We start from the raw sequence: 22,190 nt of genomic DNA on the forward strand, positions 1-22,190 counted from the left end.
CAGCACCTGGTGGCACCGCTGCCCTCTCCTGGCAGGGACAGCGGCGCTGGATCCAGCCCTGCCTGCTTGTCCACGCTGCTGCCACGCTCATTCAAGAGACCAAGACACATAACATCTTCCACCTTGCCAGGCTTCTTACGCTGGGGTTTGGTTTTTTTTGTAAAGGGCGGCATGCTGCAATACCGAGGGAAACTGTATTATTTACAAAAAAAAGTAAAACATGAGTTAGAAAAAAAATCTTGCTTTTGTTTTTACTGCCACCTCGCACCCCCACGGCCCTCCCTCTCCAGCCCACCAGCAGCAGCTCCAGTGGGACTCCTCGCACGGGGATGGGCTCTGCAAGACTGATGCTGATGCCAGTCACGTCCTTGCCCTGAGGAGAGGCAGATCTCACCATCTGGAAAATCACTTGTCCAGCTTGCGAAGGCTGGTGGGCCCTTGCTGTTTGCAGATGGGCTTTCCAGGGGGTGACGCTGGTTCAAGGAAGCCTGGCTCCATCAGTCTTTCGGCTGCAGGTTGCCTTCGCAACCGGCTGGCCATGGATGTAGGGCTATTTGCTAGCAGAGTGGTTAGTGGCTCCACTCTTACTTCACGTTTGTTGGTTTGGTGGTTTTTTTTTTTTTCTTTTAGGGGTTTTTCTTTTCTTGCAGGCTTTTCCTTGCTTTCAGCTCCCTGTTGTAGCATTACTTTTAAAGATCAGCTTCCCTGAACAAGTTTGTTTTGTGCAATCATGGATGGCAGGGCTGATTTGTGTCAAAACACTTACACCTTGGGGCAGAGGACCTCTGCCTGGACGCAGGACCTGGTGGGGGCTCATCAGCTCCCCGTGGCACGGTGGGCTGCCTGCCACCTGGGTGCTTGGGCAGATGTGGGGTTTTTTTGTCAGAAGATGCTTGCTTATAAAAAACTTTTATTTCGAGAGTGGGTCAGTCTCAACAGAAAGGTGGGGAGGTTTCTCGGAGTGTTAGTGCCTCCCTGCAGAGCCGCGGGTGCACTGTCCCCTCTCGGGGGCCCACGGGAGGGCAGTGGAGGTCTCTTGCAGACCCACAGCCCCAGGAGATGGAGTCAGGCTTGCTGCAACCTCTGCACAGCTCTGGCATCAGTTTTAACTGCCCTGCTTTTAATAAAGTAGTCCTTTTGTTGCAGGCGTACAGCTCATATTCTCCGCACTTATCAATGTCTTACAGATCTCTGGAATCTCCATCTGATCTCTGAACACAGCTCAAACAATGCCCCCAGGATATTAATGTTTGTACAGCCGCCCTTAATTCCTGTGGCCCATTTTACTTTTCTTATTGAGGCAGTGAAGAGGAGAAGTTTAGATGACAAACAACATTAATGGACTGTTTGCGCTTTTTTTCTCCAAATTGACTCTTTGAGTAGAAATACGCCTCTCGTCTGTGCTGCCGCGGCTCCAGAGAAGTGAAGGGTCTGCTTCTAGGGCTAATGAAAGTTTCTGAGAGCAGATTGTTCATCTTAAATGGGCAGTGGCCTTTAAAATTAGTTATGCAGATGCTGAGAAGTTTGCTACCAAGCAGACTGCTAAGCAGCTTTGCACACATGCTGCTCCCCCCGTTGTAGCAGGCTGGTGAGACTGCAGTGGTGGGGGGGTCTGCCAACACCCTGACATTATTTCTTGGTGAAACAGTTTCATTCCCAGAGGAGAAGGGGATGTGCTCATCCCAGCCAGTGCTCATGTACCTGTGATGTGCTTAGTCTGCTGTTGTAAGCAGTTGACAACCTTCCCTGTCCCCGGAGCTGCTCCAGCTTCTCCCTCTGTCCTTTGCTTTGAGCACCAAAAGCCAGGAGAGGAGATGGGAGCCCCTCTTGGGGTCTGGGCACTGATGTGGGGCATCCTGGGGCAGCGGCCGCGTGGTGCAGGCTGCCCAGCCGGGCGTTGCAGCACCCTGGGGACTTCACAGAGTGGACGTTTTGTGAAGCAGTTGACCACTCTGTGAGTGACTGTTTCTTCTCTTCCTCTCCCCAAGCTGATGACCAAGCACCCTGCCAAGCGACTGGGATGTGGCCCAGAAGGGGAGCGGGACATCAAGGAGCATGCGTTCTTCCGCTACATCGACTGGGATAAGCTGGAGCGCAAGGAGATCCAGCCTCCTTTCAAGCCAAAGGCTGTAAGTGTGGCTGCGTTAAGCGTGTTTCTCCCCTCTCACTCTCCCACACGCCGATTCTCTCTTGCACAGTCTCTCCCGCTCGCGCTCCTGGGTGCACGCACGCAGGTATACGTGCAGGCGCTGCTCATCCTGCCCGCAACGTGGAGGTTTCATTTCTCTCTCTGCTTAGAAGATTACGTCTCCTCAGATTTGGCACATGTCAAACCACTGCTGTGAAAGGATAACTCTCGGATGCCTTGTCTTGCTCTGACTTGCAGGGGTAGAAACACCACGCGTTTAGCTCATGGATTTAATTGCAATACTGTCTGTTTGTTATCCCAGGGGTCAGTCTTTCTGTTGTTTCTTTTCATCCTTTCTTCTTAAGCTGAACAGGTCTCTTTTTTTTTTTTTTTTTTTAATTGAAACTTTATTTCAACATCTAGCTCAGCACCGTAGTCTGTCTGAATTGGCACTGGAGCTGTATTTCACTCAACAGTTTCTCTCCAAGGTAAAGCAGTGGAAGGCTGGAGCCTGGCTCGCGTGTGGGCACTGACGCGGGTGGAGAGGAGCTCTGCAGTGAGGAGAACCTGCCTGATCTCTCTCGTCTCTGCCTTGCTTTAAGATGGGTTCTACTAGCGAGAGAGATGCTGTGTGTGCTGGGAGTGCGAGGCTGTAGGGGGAGATAAGCTGCCAGCAGCGAAACTGAGGTGGAGGCATGAGTAATCTGAAAGCTATTTGTCAAAAAAGATGAGACTACTTGACTACTCCTTGGTCCAGCCGTCTTTGCAGTGGTATCTGTCTGGGTAATGCCTGTGCCGGTGCAGGGCTGCAGCCTGAGCGGGTTTCATTGCCTGCTGCGTACGCGGTTCATGCTGAAGCAGCCTGAGGGCACAAGCCTGCAAGCTGCGGTGCTCGGGCTTCTCTGTGTGACCCCGAGCACGTTGGTTTGCTGCACCTCTCTGCCTGTGGTCTCTGCCCTTCCCGAGAGGGGATGCACAGGCAGCAGTGACCACATAGACTCGGGGACAGGGACATCTCTCCCTGGATTTCTCTATTTCTCTTTCCCACTGTTGGCACTGGCAGGGTCACAGCTGTGTCTGAGTCTCTCTGCAGTGATCCAGGTCCTTAAGGCATGGGCTTATTCATACGTTTCCACCTCCTGCATGCCTGTTAGCTGCTGTGCCCTAGTTGGGCACTGGTGTTTTACAGAAAACTGTGAATCCAAAGTTAAATCTGATTTACATGGCTGACATGGACTGATATTTATGCCCAGTGATGAAGGTGGGAACAGTGCATGCTGTCTTAATCCATCATCCTGGATCACAACTTGGAGTCCAGAGATGCTCCATGTATTTAACTGAGCCTTCCCCTGCCCCACTGTCCTTAAGAACCTTGGATGCGTCTGCTTTTCCTGTGCTTTACAGTAAACCTGTTCTTTTGAAGGCACCCTTTCAGTGCTTGGAAAAACTCCGCTTTCAGGGAAAACATGGAATGGAGTCCATTTGGTGTAGGGTGCTCAGCTCCTTTAGCTCTCCTCCCTCTAAATGCCTCTCTGCTCTAGCAGCCTTTTCCCTTCTACAGGTCCTTGCTTTGACTGATCAAATATGAATAAACCGCCCGTTAGCTGGGCCTGGCAGGAGCCTCCACAGCCTTGTCTCCCTGCTGGCATGCAGTATTGATGGGAGAGCGGCTGCCGACTGGGAGGTCTGCTCCTTGCCCCAGGTCTGCCAGGGATGCCCTGTGTGCACTTGGCATATTTTAATTTCAGACAAATGTTTTTACAAAGTTAACTCCTGTGCAGCAATGCCTTTGCAGGAAACTATATATGGGGTGCTGTCCTCAGAGTCTTTTGCTTCCATGGCTGAGAGCTGCTTCTGTGCAGTGCAGTCTTGGGCTGCCCTCTGCATCAGCAAGGAGAAAAATGTCCTGTTCTCTTTATCTGTCTCAGAAATGTGGAGACCCAGGTTGCTGGTAAGCAGCTAGTGATGGGTAGCACAGAGGTCCGAATTGCTGCCTGCTTTCCTTTCCCTCGGAAGGAATGGCATCTTCAAGCCATTAGACCATGTAGGAAAGGCGTTACTGGGAAGTAATGGTATATATGACATTAAAGTATAATAGTGCAAAAGTGTTTGGGACTGCCTGTAACACCATGATTTGTTGGCTTAGGGTGGGATCCGACCTTTGTGCAAAGGATGCTGAGAGACCAGGCAGGGTGGTCTGTGAGCTCCAGCCGTGGCGGGGACGCTGCTCCGCACACGGAGCGGGCTGCGGGGGTCTTATTCTGCAAGAGCTCGTTTCTCCTGATATCCGTAACTCCTGCTGTTTCTGACCTCTGTGGTCATTTGCCAATGAAGCTGTTGCTGCGTCGCTCCTCTGTCTGCCCTTTCTTCCTGAGCAGATCCCCAGTGATGCTCTTTGCCATGGGTTGTGGCATAGCATTATTGTTTGGTGTTTTACAGTTAAAAACAATTGAATTCTGCCAAAAGTGCTTTCTTACTATTCTAAAATGTGCAATTTTTGTGCTACTTTAAATGTCTTATTTCTTTGAAAATCCTTTTGACGCTGGACCTTGGAGGGGGGACAGTAAGCTGCCATCTGTCATGTCTCACCTAATGGCTGGTGCTGGGGAAAATTCACCATTTGATAGGACAGGAAGATTAATAGAAAGGTAGGCACAGCTGATTTAGGATTTAGGTAGGATTAAGACAACTCAGGTACCTGCTGATAGCTGATATTTCAACAGCAGTGCATCTGTGCTGAAAAATGCTGCTCCTTTAATGCCAGCTGTGAGCGCAGATCAGAGCAGCACAGAAATGAAAATCTGGGTTTGTGCACCTTCACAATGTATTCAGGTGGGTCACGAGGAAAGACATTGCTTACTGCTTCTGACCTTCAGCCATTCATGCAGGGCTCGAGTGCCTGCTGGAGCAGGGGATTTGTGCTAGCCTGGCTTTTTACCTTGGCTTAAGTCTATTTTTTTTTTTTTAAATTAACTTCTCTAAAGATAAGGTTACAGAGATTGTCTGCAAGCCAAAGTTTCAAAATATGGAATAATATGCAGATGTGGGCTTGGTATCTGCCCGCAAATGCCCACAGCCTTCCTGTGCTCCAGCACCATGTAGTGCCTGAGTGCTTCAGCCCTGTGAACACAAGTCAGGGGTGAGCAGAACCCGGTCCAAATTGTCTTTAGCCTCATGTCAACAGATTCTGCTTATCAGAAGCTATCATTAATTCATGTTTGCTCATTGCTCAAGTAGCACAAAGCCTTCTCTTGCATATGTGAGTGCTGTGGCAGGGTGGGTGCAGGAGGTGAAATGGAGGCACCGGGGAAGGTCCCGTTGCAGAGCAGCCGGGTGGGCATCTCCCATGCTGCCTCCACACCTCTCCCTGCCGGGTGGTCCCCTCTCCACACCTGGTCTCCGCAGAAGCATCTTTGCTAGTTATCTCTTCCGTAGCACCCACATTTTTTTTGCCACGTTTCTACGATTTTGTAGCATCTCTACAGGTAGTGAGCGTGGGTACAAGAGAGGGCTCTCCGTGCCTTCCCAGCGTCTGCTTGCCGGGAAGGGCTTCACATCACTTCCCAGAAACCTGCTTCATTTTATACCAACAGGAAAAATGGACACTTCAGCCCTCTGCCTGGCTTGGGTGTTATGTACCCAGAGCTGAAGATAAATTCCCAAGAGCTCATGTGTTGCTTCCTGCTTTGTGCTTGATTAACCTTTATCACAGAGACGGTAACGAGACAGATCAGGGTCTGGGTTGTCTTTGGTGTGCAGAAACTCAGCGGTTTTGACATAGGGCTGTGCTTGGCTGCTCCGTGGTTTGGCTTGTGCATAACAATTCCTTTCGTGGGTCTGCATTTACCCTGGGAAGTGTATTTACACTTGCCTGCTTCTCTGTCTCTCATTGAGATAATTATTGTTTTTGGTATCTAATTACTCCTCTACTTTACATAAAGCGTAGTGATTTGAAAAGTCTCCTCATTTTGAAAGCATTGAAATCACACGACAGAGCACAGGATTAATCACAACAGGACAGTGGTTTAAAAAAATTGCTTTTAATCTAATAATTTTTAATTGCATAAATTAATTTTCCTCTAACTGCATTGAATTAATTAATATTGAAATGCCATTTATAGACCCAGATTTGTAAAAACTCTGGTTCTCCTGCATGTGCATTTTTGTAGCCTTATTTTCAGTCTTTACAAGGTGAGTTCAAATGTTTGCATAAGTAATTTCCTAATTAGATGAGATTTAAGGATTGAAGAGGCCAACAGTGGGCAAGGAGCGTGCCGTGGGGAGGCGGTTGAATGCGTTAAGGTTAAACATCTCCTCTCGTAATCGAGACAAGATTTACTCTGGTAGCCTCAGGGTCCTGTAAAGGCTTTCTCTGAGATTCCCCTCTGATTATTCACCCAATATTTTCAGTATATTGGGCAGAAACTTGGCTTTGTTCATAGGGGAGAGATGAAAGCCAGGGTCCTACATCAGAAAACCCTCGCAGCCTTTGCCTTGAGCAAGGGTGAACGCGCGCTGGAGCATCCTGAGCTGGGGCCTGGGATTGTTAGCCAGACATTTAGGAATGAAAAGCACCATCTTTCCCCCTGACCAGCGCAAAGGGGCCCTTGGTGTGGCCCCAGGTTCATGATGTGACCCAAATTTCCCCAAACATGATGCATCTATTGGCAGAAGTGTCTGAGAGCCCTGATCCTCCCTTGGGTGGCAAGGAGCCAGGTTTCTAACATGGAGCAGCACCAGGAAGGTCAGACTTGCCCAAGAAATGCCTGCAAGGCCAGCAGGATTGTGGCTGTACCACTGGTTTGGGCCAAAAAACTGGGAAATGGAGGGCATGTTCAGCCCACTGCTTCTCCTCGGCGCTGGAAGCGAGGGCTTCGTCGCAGCAGGAGAACAGCCATCCTTGGCTTTTTATGATCTTTGATCGCATCTCGGGGATCAATGGAAAATATTTTATTATGCCTTTTGTCTCTATTTGAAATCAAGCTAGAAACTGATAAAATAAAAAAGCTATCTTCTAAGCTGACAGTTTTATTTCTGCAGCTTGAAAAAAAAGTCATTCTGTGCTGGCTATAAATATTAGACAGGACACATTGGGGATTTATGTAAGATAAATTCCCACCCTCCCCCTTTCTCCATTCAGGATGGAGTGATGCCTGTACATTAATATAGTACGAAAATGAGGCAGATTTTTCACAACGTGGCTTTAGATAAATGTACAAATTCATCCAGCATGTCTCCCATCCCTTAAAGAGGAACTTAATTTCAGAAGCTTTAAAGATGGTGCTCCTGCAGATAGCGATTGTTTGCCGTCTGGAGCGGCATTTATCCTTCTTGCTTTCTCTTATCACACACAAGGGCCAGACCTTGTGTCTGAAACTCCAGCAGTGTTGGGCCTTGGCCACTGGAATAAAATCTGCCATGATCCCAAGAGCCAAGTGGCCGCCTAGGGCATCGTGGGGGTGGCTCGGGACGTGGCGTGCAGAACAGCACGGGTGCATGGTCACAGCCTTTAGACCTTGGCTTTGGGCTTGGATCTGGCTTCTATAAACCCAAAGACAATTTCCAGCCTTAAAGTACATATTTTGTCCATGTGAAAGCTCCCAAAGAGGAGGATATGCTGTTTGATTTGCTGACCAGGCCAAGTTCTTATGCATCTGAACAGAAAGTCCGCAGGAATAAAAGCGAACTTCACAAAGCTGGACATGAAATACTATGGATAGATGCAACTTTTTAAATTTTCCATCCACATATTCTTGCCTTATTGCATTACAGTGAAAATTACTGCTTGCCAATGTACATATTAAAAATATATTTGTACCTTCTATCCCAATAACTGGAAGCATTTCACAAGGATTAGTTTTTACATCTTAATGATGGGGTTGCTTTTGTTTGATTTTTTTTTTTTTAAGACAGCACATTTCTTTATAGCAAAAAGAAAGTTAGTTCTGTCAGACATTTCACATGAACTGCCTTGCATGTCTCCACCAAGATCTCATGAAGCTAATAGGCAATGACAGCTATATTTTCAAAGCACTGTAAAGCTTTCACTGTATGTTGGAAGTTGATAGAATCTGCAGGTGAGTGGCTTATTAGTAGGTAAACCCTGCTATGTTATGTGTTACTGCACTGATAACCTTAAGCACTTCAGACTTTCTAAGTAATCTTGCTCATAGTTTTATCTCAGCGCTGAGGGGGACGACTAGTGACAACGTGGCCTAGAAAAGCCCCTGTCTCTTTGTTTCATGACTTTAGCTTCCAGGCTTTGTAGAACTGGCAACTTCAATTTTGGGAATTTATTTTCTATTTTGATGTTAATATGATGGCTTTCAGGAAGACATTTGGCTGATGCTGACTTGCCAAACATCTAAAACATACTTTTGCGAGACTCTAAAGCTGTACTTGATGGCATGGTCTGGAGCAGTGACCAGCTCTTCCCAAAAAAATGGAGCTGTGACAGCTCTTGTTGAAGTTCCTTATGGTGGGAATTTTCAGCTCATCAGCAGATAACCTCGCTGTTTGTTTCTGGACATCCATGAACCTCGCTGCTGTCCTGCTGCTCTAGAGAGGGGGTATCTGTCGGCCTTTGAGCCCTCTGGCGATGCGGTGCCTGGTCTGAGCAGCCCCCAGGGGAGGCTCGGGGTGTGTGCTGCCCTCGTCTCCATCCCCGAGCACGGCTGGGGTGCTGCTTTCCCACTGCTCCCGGCCTCAGCAGAGACAACGGGCTGGGATCAGACATGAGCTGCAGAGGGGAGCTGGAGTCACCGAGAGGGGAAGGTAACCAGAAGGTCCCTGTTTGGCCACTTCTTCATGTGAAGCAGAGCCTCCACCTGCCCAGGAGATGGGCACATCCCTGTTAGTTTGCACCCGCCTGCTGCTCTCAGGAATAAGGTGTTTGGAGAGAAGAAAAGATGCGGAGAATTGCCTCAGGATGGGGTCCGTACAGCAGTCAGGGATTGGCAAGGTACAAGAACCTGGGCTTCTTATAAAGAGCAGCTAACAAGCCCTGTGTCTGCCAGTCTGCTTGCTGTGCTTGTGTCTTCATTCTCCATCTCCTTACTGGGTTTCTGTTGTTAATTTGGCCGGGGCTCTATGTTTTCTGGTGCAGGGAGCCTCACCCTTTCTTTGGAGAGGTCATTTTCCATTTGGGTCTCTGTGCTTGAAATCAGGGATTTCCAAAAAGTTGCTCCTGGAGGGCCACGATGCAGACGGCATCGTGCTGGGACCACAGCCAAGGGCAGCTGGGGCAGGTTCTCCCCCACCAACGCAATGCTCTTCATAGGCTGCATGAAAAGGCTTCTCAGGCTCATTGGGGAAGCCCTCATCTTTGGTACCCTCCTGGTAAACTGGTTTGCACTGTTTGCATGTTTGGTTTGGGGGGGATTTTGTTTGTCTTTGTTTGGATTTTTTTTCTTTTCTTTTTATTTTTTTCCTCCTAACCCCCCCCCCTCCCCCCCCAGGCAGCACCAACTCATTTTTGCATCCAAATACTTGAAAAAGAGCAAACCGCATTGCAAGCTACCACACCAAGAGCAGCATCTGCTCTTGCCTGGGCTCAGCCATGGGGCCAGAGGCAGGAGCTGTGTTTACTGTGGCTGATGCTGCACTGTGTGCAACCACGGCAGCCCAGAAGAGATGCAGGAGGGAAAAAGTGCCTCCGAGGTCTCTGAGTAAGTTTGAGGGCTGAGTTAGAAACCATGCTGAGCTCATGGTCATGGACAGGAGATGCATTTGGGAGCAGAAGCTTAACAAATCCTGACTAGAAAGGCGCTATAGGTTAAGACATGGCCTTACAAAATACAAGAGGTACAGTGGTGTGGAAGGATGGGCTCAGAGGCTGGATGGGCTGGCATTCAGCACGGCTGTAGCTAGAGTTCAATCAACTCAAACGTTACCGTTGAACTTTTTTTAGAGACTTGGGGATAATAAGTGTCTCACTTGGTGCTATAAGAACATATAAGAGCTGCCAAAGGAACATGCCATTGGAGGCTGATAGATGTTCACATTGTCTTCCCTGAAACCTTTGTGGCAGAGGAAGGAACTGGGAAATGTTGAAGTTTACATGTAGTTGTCTTTAATATTTTATTATATTTAGTCTGACATTTATTAAAAATGTAAATCAGTTTCCTTAGCAAATGAAAGTTAAATGCCAGGAAAAATTGTCCCAGCACTTGAAGTGTACGTTCTCCATGGGGAAATGGAAGGAGAGAACAAAGGGACTGAGAGGTGCTGGCTTCTGCATCTCTTCTGAGAAAACAGGGCCAGGAGAGCATCGGTTGTGTGACGGCTGCTATAGGAGGGAGAGTTCGCCAACCATTAGAGCGAGAGTCATCAAGTGCAGTTCATAGGGATGTGACATGCGTGTGATAGGTAGTAATTGAGCACAATTTGTAGCTGCTGCAGTGACCCGGTATCCACCTATTATTAGCTGTTGCTATTATTATTATATTAAATCATGACTTGAAGCACGGGAAGTTACAGGATGCTTGTTTTGATTGCTGAGAAAATTAAATAAGGCATTTGGCATGTCTCCCTGCTCCCGACCTCCCCCTTCCGCTGCAGAGACCGCAGCGCAGCCAGCCGGATCCTCAGCGGCTGCCCAGGGCTCCTACGCCGCCGCAGCCCAGGAGCGATGGATGCTGACCGACCCCCCATGAGGGTCTGGCGCGCTCGGGTGCTTTCCAGGCCCCATGTTTTCCTGCCCTGCAGTGCCGTGCCAGCCAGGGTGGTGGTCACCCGGACTCCAGAGCTTTTGGTTTCTTCTCTCGTCTGGCTTTGCTGGCTGTAGAGAGCTCAACAGTGCTGTTGGACTCCTGCCCTGCCTGAAGTAGGGGTTGTCATTAGCTGCTTTCAGGGGCAAGAAAGAAAAACGTCACTGTGAGCAAGGGTTTTGGGGATAGCCAGCCTTGCCCAGTTGCAGTGGAGAGCTGTAGGGATGCCGTGTGGAGGGCCTGGCTGCCACATGGCAGAAAGCTGGTGGCCAGGAGCACCCCGGTGCCCCAGCTCCCGCCTGCATCAGCCGAGTGGCACCCCGTGCACCGTCAGGGTCTGACAGGCATGTCAGGAAGGGACGGAGCAGCCCTGGAGATTCCCAGGCACAACTGCCTCCACTAAGCATTCGGCCAGCAGCAGTTTACAAGAGCTCTGCGGAAGGTGAGAAGCTCTCTCCTTGGGCAGGAGCAAGGAGAATCCTCTAAGCAGTCCAGACATGATGAAAACTTCCCGCTCCCAGGGAAGGAGGGACAGCCGAGCGGGTGAAGCTGCAGGGGTCTTTCAGAAGAAGCTGCCATGTGCATGGCGTAGCCAGAGAGAAGGGACAGTGCTGTGTGTAGGCAGGGAACAACAGCAAGTAATTGCACTCTCATCTCATTCCTCTCCTGCAATTACTTGCCATGGCGCAGCCGGGGGGTTTTGCCGGTCTCTAGCTGTGCCATGAGATAACATCGCCTTGCAACTAACAAAGCTCATACGTATTTTGCACCTTTTTCTTTTCTGTCATTGCTGCACCGAGATAAGCGGCGGCGCGCGGCGAGGCTGGGCGGGTGGCTGCAGCCGCATCCCGCATGCTTCTTTCTCCACCCACCATACGTTCTTTTCTTCCCCTCTCATAGTGCGGACGCAATGCTGAAAACTTCGACCGGTTTTTCACCCGACATCCACCCGTCTTAACACCTCCTGACCAGGAAGTCATCAGGAACATTGACCAGTCAGAATTCGAAGGATTTTCCTTTGTTAACTCTCAGTTTTTTAAACCTGAAGCCAAGAGCTAAGTAGCTGTGTAGATCTCATTCCTGCATCTCTATCATCCAGTCCCAACTGCTGTTGTGGTGACATTTTCCATTGCAAAACTTGCATTCATGGTTTTTCTTTAGTACTACTACTAGAGTGACCATATTTCAAAGCCAGAAGTGTCTTCACATGATTTGGGGCGTGCCTGAGGGGTAGGTGACGTGCACGAAGCGCTGCAAATGTGCTTTTCTGACATTTCATTTGTAGAAAATGAAAACTGTTCATTGGCTAACGGAGGTAAAATGGAGAGGTGTAGGCCATGACAATTAGGAGAAATCTCTTCAGCATGTGATTCCTGCTTTTCTCTTTTCCTAGTCTTTTAATATAATCATGAAAATTTAATATTATAGCCTTCTTAGCCTTAGTGGCAAGTAAGTGTTTTTAACGCAACCTTTCCCAGTGTGAACGTGCATCCCGCAGCGCGGGTGCTGCCGGCCGAGCCTCTCGGCTCCTCCCAAAACTGAGCAGTTGCTCTGGAGAGCTGAAATGCTGATTCTGGCTTCTTTTGTAGTTCTGTCCTGCTGGTTGTTGAAACCCACCGCAGCACCCCTTGCCGCTGTAGACTCGTACGTACGCGGATTTGGGCAGGCATGGTTCTCTGTGCTGGGTCTTCAGCAGCGGTGATGAATCATTAGGGAAGCCAGCTCTGCTGTTTGCAGAGATTTCTCGTGATTATGCTGTTTCTAAGTAGCATTTTTTAATTAAAAGAAACATACTCAGTTGTAAATGGGAAATTTGAAAGAGCTGTTGCAGGTGCTTTCAAATCCATGGTCACTCTAGTAAATACCACACAACATTGGTTTTCATAGCAAACTTTTTCTTTTTTTCAAATGCCAAAGCAGTTGATTGAGTTTGTTACCTGCGCTTTAAATGTGTCAAAAAATGGTATTAACACAAATGGGATGCTATTTAACTTTGAACAGTATTGTGAATTCTGATATGAAGCTTGTAAAGAAACTTGTTTCAACTAATAGTCCTACTTCTAAAAAATGCCGCTCAATATTTAAATGGCCTAAGTTTTGTTTCTGGCATCAAAGAAAAAGTTTCGGGAAGGATGAATTTCTCTTGAACCAATAACAATCATGCAGCTTCCTTTTATACTATTCTGCAGATGTTCGTGGCCTGTCACTGTATCAATCTGCTTTAAGTTGTAATGTGCCAATTTTTTTTTCCAATACTGATTATAAAATAAAAAGTGAGAAATAATGTCAAAGAAACCTGCATGTGTTTGGCAGTAATGAGTTTCTACAGTTCTGGGCTCAAGAGATGCCAGGAGTGCCGAGAGATGGGGCTGCACCGTGCCAAGGGCTGGAAGCTGCCCCAGCCACTCGGGGATGCCGGCTCGGGGGCACGGCGGCTGCAGCGCAGGCAGCAGCGCAGGCAGCAGCCCCCATCACAACGCAGCCTCCTGCACCGCCAGCGGAGCCGTGGCCTGTCCGTCCTCTGCAGCATTTGTCCCCAAACTGAGGTGCGACGTACTGGAAGCATCTTCCAAGTGGAGAGTAAATGCCTGCGTGCCCTCTGCACCAGCTCGTGCTGCGCAGCGCCTGATCCTGCTCGCTCGTGCCGCTGAAACACGGACAGGGAAAGGAGTTTCTCTCTGATGTCCCTTGGAGGAAGAATGATTTGGGGCGTCAGGATGGCCCTCCTGCGGGGTGCTGCCGAGGCAAGCAAAGCTCTGCCGCTTGGGGATCTCTTGAAATGCCTTGAACAGAGACAACTGCGGTATGCGCTTTGGATTTCTGGAGACTGCAGAGGCAAGGCTCTCGGTGAGGCAGCGCCGTGTGTCGGTGACTCATCGCCCTGCTCCTGCGCTCTCAGAGGAGCAGTTGTTAAAAGCAATTGGCAGTTTCAGCTAAAGAGGGATTACAGGTTCCTGTTTAACTTCCCTTCTCCTGAGCACATGCAGAATTTCCCTTCTGTCTTTGGAAATCCGCTTCTGCTGAATTGCTGCGGTTCTGAACTCTGCAGGAATGTTCTGAAAGGCACCGAACGGCAGCACCGACGGCGCCGGCAGGAGCTGCTCCCCGGCTCCCTCCACCTGGGGAAGCCCGAGAGCTCTGCCACAGGGAAGGGGCGACAGCGGCGGTGGTCAGGAAGGATGGCCATCCCCTGTGGTCCAGGCACAAATGCTGTTCTGGGCCAGATGTGCCCTGCAGGCCCACTGCCCTGGGCATGCAGGAGCCCAGGGTCCCTCCCGTGCTCCTCCTTACCTCCCAGAGTCAATTAGCCCTTTGCTGGAGGCATTTTCAGCCTTGAATTTCCCCTGCCTTTCCCCTCTCTCTGTTTACCAGATCCACGTAGCCATTCCCTACCTGCTCCCAGGCTATTCATCATCTTTGACAGAGGCCAAATTGCCACCAATTTCAGACAAAACTCAAGGTAAGAAATCAGCAAACCCTGCTTTGCTGCTCTCACAGCTGGGCCCTCATGGTGCTGTGCTTTCCTGCCGAGCCCCTGGAGGAGTGTGTGGGGGGGAAGCTGCCTGAGGATGCTGTAGGGGGGAGATGGGCTGCCCTGAGCCCCCTCCCAGGCACATCACAGCCTTTGCCAGAGTTTTCTGCCACCAAAAAGCAGCAGGAGGTTTTGCTCACCCGAGGGCTCCCAGGCTGAGCACTTGCCCTCTCTGGTGCCATCAGCAGAGGCCGCTCCGAAGGGCTGGGGACCGTGGTGGCAATTTGGACCAGCAGCAAATGTGGACATTTCATTCCCCTTTGTAGCATCCCACAGCATTCCTGCTTGGGAGAAGCTCCTGGCTTGGTAGGACGGTGTTGTTTTGGCACATGTTGGTTCGAGTGGATGTGGCCTTCAGGAACCATTTGGTCAGCTCAGCATCCCTCCGGGAGCAGGGCAGGAGCCTGGTGCCACCGTCACCTCCTTCCTTCTGCATGTGGTGGGCCTGCAAGAGAGAGCCGCTGTGCAACTGCTTCGGAACAGCCTCTTTGCAGTGAAGGGTAGTGCCTCTGCTCTTCCATAGCTCCACGCTGGCCCTTCTCGTCCTAGGGTGGATGCTGCCCTCCATCGAGGTGGGCTTACACTTATGTTTCAACCACTTCACCCTTTGCCTGGCAGAATTCTGCACCTGAAGTCTGCTCCCTCACCTTGCCTGCCTTTCCTCACTCCTGCTCTGTGCGCCCAAATCCACCTCTTCTTCCTTCTCTGTGTTGGGGAGAGGAGCCCTGCAGGGATTGCGCTGGCTCCCGAGTGCCACTTGTTCGAGAGCGAAGGCAGAGACCCAGCTCCTGCTCAGGGACAGGCTGGGACCCAACAGGCGCCGGCAGGTCGGGACACCAGTGCCCTGAGCACTGCTGCGTGCTCAAAGCCTCGCTGGCTTGATGACACAGCCATGTCCTGGCTCTTCTCCTGGCTTTTCCCTCTTTGTTCCTTGAGCTCCGGCCCTGTTTTTCTTCCCACCTCGTCTCCTCTCAGCCACTCTTGGCTCTCTCTGCTCTCTGGTCTTCCCCCTGCAAGGCTGAAGCCATCCTAATGGGATGCCTCCTGCGGCAAGTGGAGTCTCTGAGCGGCCGTGGATGTCCTGGTCCACTGCTGGCAACAGGGCTCATCTCCAGAGGCTCGATCCAGCTGCAGTTGTGATGTGGTGGTCCTGGCCTGGCCGGGCTGGCAGGAGGAGGGCAGGGAGGACCTGGCTCTTGGCGGTATTCTGGCCGTGCTCTTGCTTGAGGCATGAAGGTGCTGATGGTTCTGCCCCCGCATCCCTGGACCAGCAGCAGCCAGTGGGATGAGAGGTGCTGCAGTGAGGACACAACATATCGCCCGCCAGGTGCTTCATCAGTACTGAGCAGTGGGGAGGATGGCCGCGGCGGGAGGGAGCGGGGTGGGGCCACAGACCGGCCAGCGTGGTCCCTCCTGCGGCCCATGGCACGCACGTGTCCGGTGATGGAGCGGCAGGGGTGTGAGCGCGGCGGGGCCCCCCCGCGGTTACCCCTCTGCCATGAGCTGACAAAATAAGCCAGAGTTGGAAATCTCCCATCGTAGCAGAGTGCAGGCAAGCTACGGGGGCCTTGGTCCAAAGGCAGAGTCAAAAAAATACCCAAAAAACCAGGCCGTTTTGCAGGTTCCTGTAAGGCATCAAATTTGTGACAGGGTCCTGCCAGTGTCACATCAGGGGAAGGTCACCTCCAGCACAGAGTCAGGGCATGGGGGTGGCTGCGCCTGCTCGTAAAAATGAAAAAGCGGTGGAAAGCGCAGTGCTCTGTGGTGAGGCTTGTCCGGCCCCGGGGCGATGCTGCAGGACTCCCACCCAGCAGCACCCCAGCCCCGCACCCTGTGCACAGCCTTTACGGGTAGTTAGGAACACTGGGAGAGGACTGCAAATGACTGTGCTTCTGGCTCGTTTAAGCTCTTACATAGAGACACAGAAAAAGAGATAGGGAAAGTTTGCTTTAATAAGGAGATGAAGCAGAGCAGGCTCCCAGCCCACGGGCTGCCTGGCTGCTCACGCTGCTGCCGCGCTGCAGGGAGCGGGTCGTCCCTCCGTGGGCTTTCTTTACTGATGAAGGATCCTGGGTGCTTATATTGTATCTTCCGTGCTCTGGTAACCTCCCGCAGCCAGAACATAGCTTAATTGGGCAATCTCTGATGCACACCCTTTTATAAAAATGGCCCAAGCATTCCTGACTGATGGGCTCTGCAGTGCCAATAGCAGATTACCAGCGCTAATCGAGACAGTAACTTTTTTTTTTCTTTTTTGAGTTGGATGTAGCTGCAAAGTTGTTCTTCTTATGAAATTAAAATGATAAAAGGTTGCATATGTGGAATTTTCATTCTTCGAGGTTTTGAACTACTGTATATTTTCTACATACAGCCCTGGAGCAAATCACATCCTCAAATCAATAAAACACTGTGTCGGTCAATACTATATCATAGCATAATTTTCAAAAATCAAGCTTAAAGCAAAAGGAGATCCTACAGCTGATTACTTTGTGCAAATTTTGAAATCGTATTGAATGTTTACTTCTATTTCAAGGCATGTTGCTTCCTCCAGGCTCCTTCCTCCTGTGTATTGCGAATCTCTGTTTGCAGTGATGGTTTTGCATGCTGAGAAACTGCTCTGTTTCTCTCTCTCGCAGCAGCCAGGAGAGGAGGGATGCTCGGCCTGGGAGCACCGCAGCCCTCCCCGACGCCCCATGCTCTCATCGTGTCCCTTTACTGTCTGGTTGTGTGTTTCAGGCGCGTTAAACTGGTGTTCTTCCGTTCTTGCCCGTGGTGTGGGGTTGCTTCTGTTGTACAGGGGCTGCGGCTGCCTGTTTGGGTGTGTATTCCTCATCGGCGGCGGCGGCTGTAGAAACCAGCGCGGAGATCTTGAGTGCTGGGCACGAAGCCCAGGGACAGCACAGCTCTCCGGCCGAGCGCCCTTGGGTGCTGCCACCGCTCGCTCGCTTGCTCGCTCGCGCTCCCCGCTTTACTGCGTTTAACTCTGTGCTTTCCGTTTAACAGAAGGACAAACGAGACACTTCCAACTTCGACAAAGAGTTCACCCGGCAGCCAGTGGAGCTCACGCCCACGGACAAACTCTTCATCATGAACTTGGACCAGAACGAGTTTGCTGGATTCTCCTACACTAACCCCGAGTTTGTCATTAACGTGTAGTCGCGGTGCGGCCGCCGCCCGCCCTCTCCTCGCAGTCCGAAACTCCAGATCGCCTTGTACATACCGACACTAGTCTTCCGGGATTAGCAATGCAGACATACATACCCTCATGCGAAACACGCCGACCGCTTGTTTTAGGAGGCCTTTCTATGTCTGTGTCACTTGCTAGCTTGGTTTCCCTAGCTGGAGATGTTTGGGGTTCGAGTTGACAGTCAGTAATACTTCTAGGAACTATAGTTGGTGGTGACTAATAGAGTTTTTAAACAGAAATATACCAAATTGCTACAGTCTTTGTAATTTTTGAAATCGGATGCTGAGATTCCAGTGACCCTAGCTACTCACAAATCGTTTCTGTTGAATGCTAAGCATGGTTGATATCTTAAACCGTTGTGCTGAAGCTTGCGATGACTGTGAGCTTGTCTTAGAGGAGCCTTTTGTTCAAGACATGGATACATTTGATCAGTGTGGAAAAGTCTGCTTATAGACATATATTTTTAAATGCATTGTATATACCGTCAGCCTGGCTCATCGAAGCCGTCTTCCTCCCTCGCCTCCCGCAAGCCTGCGCCTCGCCACACGTCCTTTCCTACACTCAGGCATTAAGACTCCAAACAAATTCCATGCCAGTTCTTGTAAATCAGAGCAAATCTTTTTCTAAGTGAAAGGTGGGATTTTTTTTTAACATCTGGAACAGTTTGCAGTTTTGATACACTCTGTCAGCACTCTCATAAATCTTTCTCCTGTTTTTTCACAAACACTGTCAAAATTTAACAGCTCTGTAAAGGATATTAATATTCTACCAAAACAAAACACATTTATATTCTCGGTTTACAATTTACCAACTGAAAATATGCCCACTACAAAAGGGCTGTACTGAGGGCTATTTATAAAGGTAACTTTTCTACTTTACACCCTCTGCTATTATCTTAAAGGCTCAAAACCCAGGTAATTTCACAGGCATCTTGATTTACCTGATTTCCGCCAAAATTCCTGGGGGTTTTATTCAGCCAACCAGGACCTTCTGCATCATTTCAAAAATTCTGAATCAGAAGAGACAATTCCAGCAGCTATTTGTAAGGCCGAGCTGCGCCGCGCGTGCAGCAGCAGTGCCGTGCGGGAGGGCAGGGGCAGGCAGGGGCGGGCAGGGGCAGGCAGGGACTGTCCGTCGGCAGCTGGGGGGGGGACTCGCTGTTGGGTCCGCAGCAGGCTGAGCCCCCAGCGTGAGCATCCTTTGAGTCACTGGCTGTTATTCCTCTCTTATTACACACCAGTTTGGTTGGTTTGCAAAAAAAAAAAAAGAAAACCCATATGTATATTTTCTGAACCACTACCAATTCTAATGTAAATACACATTACTCCATGCCTATAGGGGAAAATGGGGGTGGAATTTTATGAATCACGAGGAATCCTATAAAGGAAATTCTGGTTTGTAGATCTTTTATAAATATCAAACTCTACCTTTTGAAATTATTTTCTTCTTTTAATGATTCATTGAGGAAAAAAGGCTGCTAGAAGCTAAAGCTGATGTCCCGCCTGCCAGGGAGCGGGCAGCCGGGTGTCCTCGCCCCGTTATTAAATTGCAGGCAGGCAGTGCCCTGTGCGTGTGGGGGATGTGAGCTGTGAGTCCATGGTCTCGGGTAATGACCTAGGCTGGAGGAAACAAAACCAAACCCAGAAAAACTGCAAATTGTGCCAGATTGCCAAGAGAGTTTATGAGACACTCTGCATCAGACGAAGCCCAGGGAAGCCTCACGCGTGGGCTAGTTTCTGGTGAGGGTTCTCGTAACTCCAGCACACGTTTCAGAAGACGTCTCGCCATCCTCTGCAGACCACAGTTGATGTTCAGAGCATGTACGTTACTGTAACTTTCAAACCTGTTGCTGCAGAATTAGTATTACTTCAGTGGTGAATGTTTTTAATTTCCGTATCTTCAGCTCTGAAGCCGCTCCCAGGGTCTGTCCAGGATGCTGCTGTAAGGTCTCCCGTGCCGAGGGGCACTGCGGGGCCGTGGTTACACGCAGGGGCTGCTGTGGGGGGAGTTACGTCTTTTCTGTTCGGGACTTCTGTGTACGTGTTGGGGTGACACTTCTGCATGGAGCAGGCGTTACTGGACCGCCAAGCGAGCCGGGCAGCCTCGGATGGGGCCCCGCGGGGAAGCCGGGCCAGCACATGGCCGTGCTCAGCTGTGCCGCCAGGCATCTTCGGTGGCATCTTCGGGATCTGCAGGGTTAAGATCCATGCTCCAGGGAGAGCTTAGCAAAGGCTAGGTCCTGTTTGCAGGATTCGTACCGTGTGCATTTCTGATGTCCATTCTGCTACTTGCCAAACTCTTATTTCAAGGTTTATTTCCAGATGACCTGTTTCTTCTGTGGAGAAATGTAAAATGGGATACGCCTGGCCCTGCACAGACATTGAGATTTGTACAAACTCTTCCAAGGAAGGGCAGAGTGACAGTGGTTGAGTCACTGTTTGCTGTAATTTGATGATTTAGTCTTCACTATTGGATGGGGAAAGCAATGCTTCAGGAAGGTGCTCAGAGCTGAGAGGCTTCAGAAGAGCCCCGTTAGTCAGTCCCCAGGTGCTCTGATACACAGATAAAGCTCAGAAAATGACACCTGAGCGCGCTGCCAGCATGTGGTGCACCCATTGCTGCATGCAGTGCCGGGGGGACAAAGGGACAGTGTGAGCGAGCAGCGGGTGAGGCAGGAGAAGGATGCTCTGGGGAACAGAGGAGACATCTCAGCCTGCAGCTACAGAGGAGAGAAAAATCCGCCAGGGCTTGCAGGGTGCACCCTGACCACTCGCCTGCGTGCTGGAGGGGGTTTGGCTGCAAGTCCGGTGTCCCACACTGAGCAGCCTGGCTGCGGTGGGATGGGCAGTGGGGTCCAGCAGTGGCAGGGTGGGACCCAGAGCCCTGCACCTCCCCAGGTGAGGCAGGAGGGACCGAGGAGGCAGGACATATAGTTACCCCACCCGCCAAGGATGGCAAGTCCTGACTCTTTCTCCTGGGCTGGCTTACACCTGAACGCGGCAGGTAAGTGGGGTTCAGGCTCCTGAGGTGGTTCCCCATGGGGCAGGGTGGATTAGACATCCCCCCCAGGGGCTGTGTCGGCCCCTTCGCTGCTGGTCGGCAGCTGCAGCTGGGGCTGCGGTGACTGCTCCAGGCAGCAGAACCTGCACGGCTCCAGCACCCAGCGGGGGGGCTGATCGGCAGCATGGGCTTTGCAAAGGAGATGGCATACTGAAGAAGACATGGGGGAGGAGGGCTGAGGCGCCTGGAAGCGAAGAAATAACTGCTTGTGTTTACCCCCTGGCTAAGGATTTCATTCCCAACACTGGTATTTGGAAATACGCCAGGGTACCTTGGTGCAGGAGTAGATTCCCATTCCTGTCTGCAGGGATGTTAGGGCTGCAAATGCCGGTGCTCCCTGGGCATGCCCTAGTCTTTCACTTGGACATTTTGCTGAAGAAAAGGAGAGAGGACTACGGCTCTTTGTGCAGGCCTTCTGCGTTGCTGGTCTAAAGCGCAGCCCAGCTTGAGCTGGGAAGCGGTGGGGAGGCTGCTGGGTGCCTGCAGCGGTGGAGCGCTGCTGGAGAGCTTGCATGGCACACTGGGACAGTGGAAGAGCGAAGGGAATGGAGGAGAGCCTGAGCAGGGACCTGCCTGAAGTCAGGGGAGAGCCAGGGCTGGCTGCTTGGGCTCAGCCTGAGGAATTGCCTGGTCCTGGAGGCCTGCAGGGCTCTGTTAAGGGCTGTGAGGCTGTGGGCAGGCGAGGGGGGACTGGAAACCCTGATCCACTCCGACTCTGCTGTCCTGTAGCTGCACGTGGCTGTTTGGGATACAGCTGGTTCTGACCCAGCCGTTCAGGGCAGGTCTGTGCAGGGCTGTCAGCGCTGCTGCACGGCCCAAACGTAGCTGCTCTCCAGCCAGTGCATGCTCGGGGACTGCCCCAGCGCGATGTCATTTGCACGTGGCAAGGGGGACCTGCTGCTGCTGCTCTTGTCTCCCCTGGCTGAACATCTGAGCAGCCTTCTCTTGACAAGAGAGCCATCACCAAAGGAGTTATCGATCCATTTAATCAATACATGCAAATTTGCATAGTGGCCGACCCGTATAGGTAGTCTGAAAGATGGAAAGATGAGCGAGCGCTCTGGGCAGTAGATACGCTCTGATAATTGTTAATCCCAGGAGCTCTAATACAAGCGAAGAACTAGGGTTATTTCTAGTGCAGAGTGCAAGGATCTAGCTGTTCAAAAGGTAGGGCTTCCATCTGGAGGGTGGAACTAGCTCATACTAAGTGCAGGTTCTCTGCTTTTGCGGAAGCAGGTGAGCCACTGAGCCTGCAACAGCAAAAGAAGCAACAAGCATCTTGCTCCGTGCATGGAAGTGTCATCCAAACTGTTTATTTCTGATCACGTTCAAAGTGGCAATTAAAACAAGAAAAAAAAAAAAAAGAAAATGTTTATTGTTGAACAGTTTGTGTTTGTGAATTTGATTTCACCTGCAAGTATTTGATGACTTTTCTACATCCTAGACTACCTGCTGTGTGTTGTCAAAAGATTCTCATAAAGATCTCCTTTTAGATGGGCATATACTCTTTATTCTATTTGCTGCATGTATGAAAAAATAAAATATATAATTTTAAAGAAACCTTGAGAACTTGAC

The 22,190-nt window shown here is 50.5% G+C and overlaps 1 protein-coding gene across 2 annotated transcripts in view; it reads left to right on the plus strand.

Annotated features, from left to right (window-relative positions):
* The window catches only part of PRKCB (protein kinase C beta), a 135,692-nt gene extending 116,488 nt beyond the window's left edge, over positions 1-19,204 (plus strand). The window contains exons 16-17 of one of the 2 annotated variants that reach the window (XM_087731190.1): positions 1,989-2,129; positions 17,372-19,204. In XM_087731190.1, the coding sequence (XP_087587316.1) occupies positions 1,989-2,129; positions 17,372-17,524 (294 nt within the window). In that variant the 3' untranslated portion in view covers positions 17,525-19,204. Of the gene's footprint in view, positions 1-1,988; positions 2,130-11,736; positions 13,121-17,371 lie in introns of those variants that run through there. The other variant, XM_087731189.1, reaches the window with a different exon arrangement.
* Positions 19,205-22,190: the final 2,986 nt, after the last annotated feature.

Source organism: Nipponia nippon, unplaced genomic scaffold, assembly GCF_047370975.1.
Source record: "Nipponia nippon isolate SJK-2023a ecotype South Korea unplaced genomic scaffold, ASM4737097v1 scaffold_5, whole genome shotgun sequence".
Lineage (NCBI taxonomy): Eukaryota > Metazoa > Chordata > Aves > Pelecaniformes > Threskiornithidae > Nipponia > Nipponia nippon.